At 36.6% G+C, this 11101-nt stretch overlaps 2 protein-coding genes across 2 annotated transcripts in view; both read left to right on the top strand.

Annotated features, from left to right (window-relative positions):
* Positions 1–1141: 1141 nt before the first annotated feature.
* Positions 1142–3255, top strand: LOC107676182 (uncharacterized). Its single transcript, XM_016470698.1, has 4 exons — positions 1142–1170; positions 1963–2057; positions 2223–2255; positions 2398–3255. The coding sequence occupies exons 1-4, from the start codon at positions 1142–1144 to the stop codon at positions 2991–2993; spliced, it is 753 nt and encodes a 250-aa protein (XP_016326184.1). The 3' UTR covers positions 2994–3255.
* A 984-nt stretch (positions 3256–4239) lies between these two features.
* Positions 4240–11101, top strand: part of LOC107676020 (bifunctional 3'-phosphoadenosine 5'-phosphosulfate synthase 1) — a 21907-nt gene continuing 15045 nt past the window's right edge. Inside the window, exons 1-7 of the mRNA XM_016470545.1 lie at positions 4240–4519; positions 5309–5423; positions 5538–5773; positions 6214–6352; positions 7246–7364; positions 9028–9141; positions 9277–9388. Coding sequence (XP_016326031.1) covers positions 4460–4519; positions 5309–5423; positions 5538–5773; positions 6214–6352; positions 7246–7364; positions 9028–9141; positions 9277–9388 — 895 coding nt within the window. The 5' untranslated portion in view covers positions 4240–4459. The remainder of the gene's footprint in view (positions 4520–5308; positions 5424–5537; positions 5774–6213; positions 6353–7245; positions 7365–9027; positions 9142–9276; positions 9389–11101) is intronic.

The following is an 11101-nucleotide window of genomic DNA, read 5'->3' as shown; positions in this document are numbered from 1 at the left end:
AATAAAAACATAAGAAATTAAAGACGTAATTTTGATTTAAACATCTTTAAATTAATTTGTGAATCGGTTAAAAACAGTTTAAAAATAATGGCCATACATTTGTATCATTAGGTCTAAAAGAGTGAGTACACATTTGTAACTGCTTTACAACTAAGTTACGCGAATTCACACATTACTATGTGTTGTTGTTTGCGGCTCTTGCTGCCAGGCAACAAGATGTCGCCCCCTCTCTAGGATTGGATGCGGACGTCTGAGTGACAGTTCGTTGAACCAATCAAAAGATCAAATCAAAAAACTTTACGACTGTATGCAAGTGGGCTATACAAAGTAATGGACTATATTCTAGGGACTTCGCCATTTATCTTGCTGCATATCAGTTGATTGCTATATCAGTTAATTACCACATAAGTTTTAAATATTATAAATATATACAAACAATACTATGTTTTACTTTAATATAGAGATATGCATTCCAAGTACTAACACTCTTAAAAATCTACTCCTATTTATATATATATTGAAGAACCGTTAACATCCACCGAACCTTTCCATTAAACAGTTGGGTACTTTATAGTGGAAAACAGTTCTTTAGATTATTAAAATGTTCTTTACACTAAGAAAAAAATGTTCTTTTAAGAACTGTTCACTGTAAGGTTCTTGAAGGAATTCAGAATGACTCTTCAGTGGCACCGATGTGAAAACCCCCTTTTGGAACCTTTGTTTTAAGCTTTTTTCAATAGCCTAAATCACATTTTCTGTTATTCATGTAGCCAGGCTAGGGGTGACTGACAAATCTGTTCATTAAATTTGGTCATTAATGTCATGCTTTACTAATTATGCCTAATTATTAGTATTAAATAATTAATTTTATTCTAGTGAATTACTTTCAGTGGTGTGCTTGTAAAAAATTGTCAATAAATAGACCTACTGCTTGTTGTATTCTATTTTGGAAACTGGAAGCTCCTGTCGTCAAGTCAAATTCCTTGTGTGTGTAACCATACTTGGTAATAAAGCTCTTCTGATTCTGATTCTGATTCTGATATTTGACATACAGGCCTAAAAACTTCAACTTTGACTTTTGACTGGGTGACTTTGACATGCATAAAGCATAATATTTACACAATTCAAACCAGGGGCGTAGATGACGCGGGGGACGTGTTTCAAGAGCCGGTGTGAATAAATATAGATTTAAATTCAGACTGGTAGGTTATATAGATTACAGAAATGTTATATATATATATATATATATAACATTTCTGTCCCCCTCGCTTCTGAAATGATGGCTACGCCCCTGATTCAAACAGTTATATACATACATTAGGTATCTCCATTGGTGTGTTATGTAAATGTCTGAACCACTGAATTGTTGGTCCCATTTGCACTCGTTCAGTTGTTCAGTATGCAATTAAGTTTATTGTTTTTCTGGTATTTGGCGTACCATGGCAAGTCTACAACATTCTGCCATAAGGGATATTCAGTGAGTCATTTGCAGCCTCAGACAAGTCTACATCTCTCCAATAATGATCAGAGTGGGTTTGAAGTAAATATTTTTCATCTGAATCAACGGTTTCTGTTTCTGGCATTTTCACATGTCACACCTTTGCCCAAGTCTCTCCATTGTCTGCCAGTTCCTCTTTGATTTCAAGCCCACCCTGGGTGCATGTGTAGAAACATTTGGTTACCTAACCTCCACATAAAAGTGCCCCTGCTTCCCCAGATCTAGGTCACCAACTTATTTGTCTTTGCTCCTCAGTGGTGAAATCAACTCCCAACACCTGTTAGAACAGCGAACACTCCAGCCACATACAAATGAAGTCTCAACAGATATTCAGACATAATTAAAATGTTTTTTTTTTCCCTAACAAATAAAGTCATTTAGTCAATGCCTCAGGTCATTTCACAATTTGTGGCACTCCACAAGGGCAGGTTTAAAATATAGGCCTATAAAAGGCACGTTGACAGGATCGTTGCTTCATTTGCAGCCATGGATGTTAACATTGCTCTTGGAATGCTTGCTGCACTGGTTATTCTCACCTCACAGCCATATAATACAGAAGGTATGTTTCTGAAAACTATAGTTTACATTAATGTTTTAATGCTTAACTGAATCAATGACCTCCTTTAGTCTTAATTTTGAAGCTAAACCTATGCTAAAATTATGAATTAATCAGAAGTAGTTCTGAAGGTTTTTCAAACTAAAAGTCATGTGTGCTATATCACAGGTGGAAATGTTATTTGCCACAAAGATCTGCACAGTAAGTACATTCCCATTCTGAATTTTATACTAAATTCTTTCATTCTAATATATGTAAACGTGTCATACATTTCCACTGGTTTGTTATGATTGTGAATGGCAGAACCACTGAATTTTAGTCCCAATTGTCCTCTGTTGATCAGAGCTCCAGAAGCGCTCAGGTGAGGATGTTGTTCTTCTAGAAGGTTATGAAGTTACACCGAAGGATGAGGAGCGAGATGGTGACTGTGTGGAATATGAGGCAGCCAGGCCTTTTCCCACCTCTGCTGCGCAAACAACCACAATACATAAAGTACCAAACACGGTTAAGCCAGTGCCAACCCCCAAAAAAACATCCAAAAACCAGTGCTGGGTGTACTATGGTAAACCTGTGAAGCTGTATCTACACATGAGGAAGCTGCCCACACTTCCCAATTCTCAAGGGAATGTGGTGGTCTCTGGATCATATACAGGGGGAATAAACGGTTTTGTTAATAGCCAACCTAGGGTAGTGTGTGGGAAAGTGCAAATAACAATGAGACGTTTCTCTAAAGGACTTCAGGATCACTCTAATGGCAATCAGGGAAAGCGAAATAATAAGGGATCAGGGGTGGTTAGGCCAATAGTGGGCAGGCCTGCGATGGCTATTCAGGTGTCCAAAAGTGGAAGTTCCTCGTTTTACAACTTTCTCAGATCTTATCAGGGAGTGTTAGCCGCTCAGAGGACCAAGGGAAGTTCAGTTTCTTCTCGCTGTGTTTAGTTTAAGGTGCAGGGCAGGGCACTAGACTAATGTTCTTCTCCAAGTAGATACATGCTAATTTAAATTTTCATGTCAGGAGCCAACTGCTTCCTTTTAGCATGCTCAACATAGGCTTCATACAATTTAGCCAATAAATCCAATACTATTGGCATCAATGTGGAGGTGGTGATTCTTTCATTGAGTGTACACATTGTACATCACTGTATTGTATAACTTAAAAAAAAAAAAGTATTTTGGTATATAGTTGTGTTGTACCACTATGAAGCATGTCTCTAATAAAAATAAAATCACTGTACATGGCAGGTAACATTAATTCTACCACTTTTTCATACAGTTTTTATATGCTTCATCACAGGACTATGTAATTAAGTAGTATGTAACTGCAAAACACTATTAGAATTGTGACATACATTTTAACTAGTGCTGTCAAACGATTAATCTCGATTAATCGCATCCAAAATAAAAGTTTTTGTTCACATAATATATGTGTGTGTGTACTGTGTATATTTCTTATGTATATATAAATACACACACATACAGTATATATTTTTAAAATATTTACATGTATTTACATGTATATATTAATATTCATATAATTTATATTATATTTTAATATATAAACAACTTTTTTTCTTACATATATACATGCATGTGTGTGTATTTATATATATATATATATATATATATATATATATATATAATACATATAAACAGTACACTCATATATGTTATGTAAACAAAAACTTTTATTTCGGATGCGATTAATCGCAATTAATCGTTTGAGAGCACTAATTTTAACCTAAAAAATACCTTGTATATATACACTGTTTAATCTTTCACAACAGTTTCATTTATAATATGCAATGAATAACAATGCACAATTAAACAGTGACACAATGAATAAAGGATGCAAGATTTACTAGCAGTCATATTAAAAACCATAAAATGTAATAGAGATGGTTACCTAAAAGTTGTTTTGTTTATAAAAAAAATTGAAAAAATATATTCATACACTAATAATTTTTTTATTGGGTCAGTGGGGTCCACACAAATAATGTAGCCTAAAGGGACTTTTTCTATACAAAGCAAAATATAAAACAGAACATGATTGGCTGCGTTATTATTTTCCCCTGCATGCATTCCGACAAGTCCCTCCCTTGACCTGATACTTGTTTGCTTTGGGTTCCACGGCTATATGAACGAGTTCTCAATTGTCCAATCACAATCGGCTTTGATGTCATTCCGACCAATCCGATGGTCTGGTAGGCGGAGACTTGACGCGTGAGAGGCGGGACTTATCGGGGCCTCCATCACTTCCTGTGCCGCAGCCTGTAAACCTCTACGCTTCCTTGCTGGGCTTCAATACACAGACACAGTGGACCCGGCACTTCATTAAAACATCCCCTTCGAATATATATCGCACTATCTATTTGTTTATCCATCAAGTGTGAATTCAGCGGCTCAGAATGGAGACATCTGGTAACTCGAGTAAGAAGCAGAAACTGAGTAACGCGCCTGAGAGCTGGGTGAGTAACTGTTAGCGGCTGGATATTGAGGGATGTTTTGCATTACTAATGTAGTACAGTTACAGTAACACACCTCGTGTTATGAATATGGTGTTTTTGCTTATGCTGAATCTGACCTATCCCGTTTTAATTTATAATATAAGCGAAGTCCAGAATAATCATGCCTGTGTAATAGAGGTCCTTAGTTGTGATAGTTGTATGAAAAAGATAAGTATAATAATTTTATGCGTAGATATTACCTGTGTCTTACAATCTAGTGTGCTGCCCACCTAGACAGCATTTCTAGGCAGCACAAGTACGAGTATTATCACTTTTTGGACATGTACTACGATACTAACATGGCTTCTAGGACGTGTAACGTACAATGGTATTCTTTGGAGTATGTAAATACCATGGTACATAGATATGGCAATCATTTAATACCACGTTCTATATCAATGGTACTACAAACTGTTTTTGGTTCATAGGTGTGTGCAGTATTTTTGAATATCATCAATAAAAATTACCATGTTTATTTGGGCATGGTACCATGATACTGCAATTTATTTATTTATTTGGTACATGTATTATGGCATTAAAAGTATGTTTTTTTTTACATTTATATATGCATATATAACAAAATAATTAATTAAAAATAATAACAATTAAAAAATAACACCAAGAGACGTGTGCAAATTTTAACTGAAAATTTGACCGAAAACACTTTAATTGTTTCTCTTACGTCAATCAAACAGAGATGAGACAGATGAAATAAATGTGATGTAAATGTGTTTCCTGCAATTTGTGCAGGGGATGCAAAGAGCCACCAATGTGACGTATCAAGCCCATCACGTGAGCAGAAACAAGCGTGGCCAGGTAGTCGGCACTAGAGGAGGCTTTCGAGGATGCACGGTGTGGCTTACAGGTACTCTATCAACCCCTCTTCTGTTATTTTAGAAAATGAATAACTCGATGTTTCCATCATGGCTGTATCTAAAATTTTCAGTAAATATCATGACCTATTGTTCTGCATCCTCAGGTTTGTCTGGTGCGGGTAAGACGACGGTCAGCATGGCTCTGGAGGAGTATCTGGTGTGCCATGGCATCCCCTGCTACACTCTGGATGGAGATAACATCAGGCAGGGCCTCAATAAGAACCTGGGCTTCAGCCCTGAAGACCGCGAGGAGAACATTCGTCGTATCGCAGAAGTGGCAAAACTGTTTGCTGACGCTGGGCTTGTGTGCATCGCCAGCTTCATTTCCCCATACAGCAGGGTGAGAAACATGCAGAACGTTTTGTGTAAGACTTCTTAACCGTGTAAAGCCTGATGTATGAAATAATATTCAGAAAAATATAATATGTTTTATATTTTCTGTTATAGTCAGGCTTTTATGGCTCATATAGTCTGATATAGGAGAATATGGAGCTCGTACTTGAGGCCCAAACTGAAATATTCAATATGCATGTAAAGATATTCAAGTAAACCTCAGTTGCTTCAGTCCAGGAAGTGTTCATCTTATTCTCACACGTTATTCTCACATTTACTCTATAAAAATCACTATGGATTTCACAGCTAAACACACATGTACCACAGCCTGAAGGGAGATGTACTTGCCTTTGAGATGCATGTATCAACTTTGTTGCAGTAGGCTTTATAAGGTTAAATGTTTGATCAATTGTTTTTTTGTTTTTTTTGTCTGCTGCATGTCCTCAGGATCGTCTGAATGCAAGGAAGATCCATGAAGCTGCTGGCCTTCCATTCTTTGAGGTGTTTGTAGATGCTCCTCTGGATGTGTGTGAGCAGAGAGATGTGAAGGGGCTCTATAAGAGAGCTAGGGCTGGAGAAATCAGAGGTAAGACAATTTTATAGAGATACATAAAGTATTGTACATAATATGTGTCCAAATATGCTTATTTTCACTCTTTTGATGTAGATACGCTGTGTTTTATGGCTCAAATTTAATCTCTAAATGGTCAGTAGTCTATAGGACAGTCTGTCCTAAAGTGCTGTGTCAACAAACCCAAAGCATTCTCTTAATTTGTGTGACCTATTTGTGCAGAAATATGTGAAATGATTAAACGAGACAAGACAAGGGCCTTGGAATGTTTTGAGGCACTGAAGATAGAACAGAACAAGAGTTCTTACATTTTTGCAAAATGTTTAAAATCGGAGATTGTGGGCTTATTGGTGTACGTAGCATTTCATATTGGGAAGCACAATTGTGATATTAGCACTGTGTGAGTAGTTTGAGAATAAGTGTAAGGTCTTTGAGAGGTCACACAAAACATTTTGATGTTGCAATTCAGTGTGATTCATCACAACCCTTTTGGTTTCCTGAAGAGATTGGGGTGATTCTTGGAAAGCAGGTTTCTGGTAGGAGATGACTGTGACTGTGTTTCTTGCTGTTTTTGTTTTTGATTTAATTTCTTTTGCTGTGGAGCCGCAGAATAAGTAAGGGTAAATCAGGTGAAGAGTGATACAGGAAAGATGCAAATCTGAAAGCTGCTAACATCTTGTGATGAAAATGATTGAGGTTTATAGCAGGAAGTGTCTTTCTCTCATGTACATGTTAACTGATACATGCACAGTGCATCTGAGCTGCTTTGTACGGTGGTAGAAAACAACAAATAATTTCAGCGCTACTAAGAACTGAACTGTTGAAAATTTGTTTTCATGAAGTGCATTCAAAGTATGTCTGTTTCTGCTTGGGTTTTTAATATAACGGGTTACTCTTGTTGTCCTCAGGGTTCACTGGAATAGACTCGGAGTATGAGAAGCCAGAGGCCCCTGAACTTGTACTGAAGACGGATTCTTGCAATGTGAACGAATGCATCCAGCAGCTTCTGGACCTCCTGCAGGAGAGGGTAAGTTCACTCCTTTCATTCATGTTAAAGTGAATTCAGTGTGAGCCTCAGCTATATATATCTTCATAGCATATTTGGAGATTGTGATTTAAATGTCTCGCTTGGTTTACAATATAATGCATATTTCAAATGACCGGTTGCAGGCAGTCGAACAGCACTTGGCACAGAAGTGTTTGTCACATCAATGAGTATGTTTACGTGCAAAGAAATATTTTGATACTAATCTGAATGGTACAAATGAACAGTTAGTATGAAGTCATGTAAATGCCACAATCCCTGGAATAAGCCTGTTTTAATTAAAAGTTACATGTTTAACCCCTTAACTGTCACCCCCCATTTTTAAAATAGGCATGAAAGTGCACTATCCAAACTTAAATTGTTGTAATTTATGAACACTTTGGAATCCAGAAAATCAGCAGATTATTGCAAAAGTGGAAGTTTTTCAAAAAATGTAAGTATCAAAAAGTTATAGAAGTTTAAATTTACTGTAAATAAAATGCACTATATTCATTTTATTTTATATATAATAAATATTTTACATAACAGGTTTTACTCTAAAATTGGTATAAAATTAAAGCCTTATGTCTAAAGTTATGTTCCAAGTTTGAAGTTGATATGAAAAAAATTGAGGTTCCTGTGAGATTTTATTTAGGGCGTTATACCACAAACAGCCACCGGGTGCCATCCAAACTCCATTGAATTTTTTAATGCATTTTTCTGTCACAAATGTCTAGATTTCTCTGTCAATATTACTTCTATATAATTATATATAATTTATGATGATTACTAAAAGATTTGATAGAGAAAAAGGACAACAAAAAAAAGAGCGCCAAGCATCCCACAGGTGGGACGGTGACAGTTAATGGGATAAACCTTATTCACAAAATCCAATGAAAGGAGATAATTATAACATAACTAACACTTTTCTTTCAAAAAAAAATTTAATTTATTCCTGTGAAGGCAAAGATTAATTTTTACGCCAGTCTTCAGAAATCATTCTAATATGCTGATTTGGTGCTCAGGAAACATTTCATATTATTATCAATGGTAAAAACAGTTGTGCTGCCTAATATTTTTGTAGAAACAAACAGTGATTAATTTTTTCAGGATTCTTTGATGAATTGCGTTTTTTTTTAAATAGAGATATTTTGTAACATTATAAATGTATTTAACTGTTGCTTTTGATAAATTAAATGCTTTCTTGCTGAATAAAAGTATTTCTTTCTTTCTTTCAAAAAAAAAAAAAATTGTACTGACTCCAAACATTTGAACTGTAGTTTATTTAGCAGTGGCAACTCATGGCTAAATGGATGCATTTCTGTGTTGCCGACAAGACAGCAATTCTATTTTTTAAATAGAATTAATGAAATAAATTGACTTATTTTGATGCCTTCAAGCATTTAACCATCATATTCTAAATATGGCCTTAAACTGAATTTTAAGTACATGTTAACTTAGTCATTATCACATTACTTGATGGGATATTTTTCTATGCACTGTACGTTGACATCCTTATTTAATGAACACAAGGCCACAGTTGTACTTTAACACTGATTCTTATAGAAAAAGTTGCAAGTTGGCTTAGCAGTGTCTCTTATCCTTTCATCATACTTGGATATAAATGACAATGATCTCTGTTTGATAATGTTTTGACTGTTTGCAGGACATAGTTCCTGTGGACGCATCCTACGAGGTCAAGGAGCTCTATGTGCAAGAGAACAAGCTGGACTTGGCAAAGGCTGATGCTGAGACTCTTCAAGTAGTGGAGATCACTAAGGTATCTTCGCTCCTCATATGCCACTCAAATACAGATTTAAACTCCTGCAAATGGTTTGCAAACACATTATGACTTAATAAGGCATGACTTACGTACATCCTTACAGCTAATGTCTGTTCTGTGTTGGTGCGTTAGGTGGACATGCAGTGGGTTCAGGTGCTCGCTGAGGGCTGGGCCACTCCTCTGAACGGCTTCATGAGGGAGGGAGAGTACCTACAGTGTCTGCACTTCAACTGTCTGCTTGACGGTAAACAGATGACCTTATGTGTGTGATCTTGTATCTTCTCATGGCTTTGATTTATTTTTCATGCGCTGTCTTCTGAATGCACCACTAGATGGCGACGTTCGACAGTGCAATGCACCTTTTTCTGCCAGCCACTATTACATTCAGAAGTGCATCATCTTTTCCACTTGGTTGGATTCACTGAATCGTTTTCTTTTAATGGACGATGACAGAGGGAAGAAACAGTTTTCAGAAATATTTTGCACATTTATGTAAAACAGAAAACCTAAGCAAATTGATTAGAAACCAACATCAGGTGGAGCATGAAGAAACCCAAGAACCTACTAATAATCTACTAATATTTCAGAACTTCAGGGTAGAATCAGGAGAACAACTCAGAATGGGGGTCCAATCGCAAAAAAACATTTAATTTCTGTGAGGGAATCTGAAGGCTCAGCAAGTGGATTTTAAATGTTAATTAGTGGTAGAAATAAAAGAGCTATTATAGTTTTAATGGAGGCTTGGGTGATGTTGATCACATGCTCTCAAGCCAGTTTCAGAAACCCGATCATCTGAAATAAAAAGTCGGCACCTTTTTGATTACAAGAACGACAAATGTGCGAATGGCTTTTTAAAACCATAATGCGGTCCTCGCATTTATAGAACCGGGTAATTACAGCAATTTCCCACATCAAGCTTGAGTTTCCAAAAAGTGTCAATTTAGTTTTACAGCCTCATAAGGCTCTGCTGAGTGTTGTCTTGCCTAGTATTCAAATTTGCGTCCAAGGTATGCATTGACACTTTCTCTCACTCACACACACACACACACACACACACACACACATACACACGTTTGTTTTTGTGAATTGTGGGGACATTCCATAGGCGTAATGGTTTATATACTGTACAAACTGTATTTTCTATCGCCATATATCTAACCCTACCCCTTACAGGAAACTTTGTGCATTTTTACTTTCTCAAAAAAACTCATTCTGTATGATTTATAAGCCTTTTGAAATATGGGGACATGGGGCAATGTCCTCATAAATCACCTTCTCCTTGTAATACCTATGTCATACCCATGTCATTATACAAATTTGTGTCCTCATATGTCACAAAAACACACACACACACCTATTAAGATAAAAAAGTGGGCCTAGTAGATGCTTGCGTTTAGTTGTGACAGAATACAGGAAAAGAAAGGCATTAGGTGTTCATGCATTACATCAACAGCGTCATTAGACTTGATTACTGTACATCACACCTTGTCTTATTGTTTTGATCCTTACAATATGCCCAGTTGGACTCTTGTTGGACCAGACTGCCATCTTTATGAAGCGGACAGATTTGTGCATGTTGCGTCCTGATACTAGTTTAATTTGAAATGAGCTGAAATGGGATGCTCGCAGGGCTCTTTCTTATGGAAAACAGCTGTTTCTGCTATGTGTGTGTGTGTTTCATCCTGAAAATGGATTTTAAAAGCTTCCCGCTCATATTGCTTTAATCAAGGTGTTGGACCTCTTACTTTCTTAGAAAACTCACCACTTTCACATTCAAGAGTTCTTTCTCTTATCTTGCCCCATAGGTCATAGGACTCTTTCTTTTTAGGCCTTTAAAAGCGGTCGATTTTTCAAAGCGTCAGTCTGGTTGATATATGCACCATGCATCTTTCCTCTGTTTATAGGTGGGGTTATTAACCTGTCGGTGCCGGTGGTCCTCCCGGTTTCAAGTGCCGAT

This window comes from Sinocyclocheilus anshuiensis, unplaced genomic scaffold (assembly GCF_001515605.1).
Source record: "Sinocyclocheilus anshuiensis isolate Anshui unplaced genomic scaffold, SAMN03320099.WGS_v1.1 scaffold469, whole genome shotgun sequence".
NCBI classification, from domain to species: Eukaryota; Metazoa; Chordata; class Actinopteri; order Cypriniformes; family Cyprinidae; genus Sinocyclocheilus; species Sinocyclocheilus anshuiensis.
This window is presented reverse-complemented; position numbering and strand designations above follow the sequence as displayed.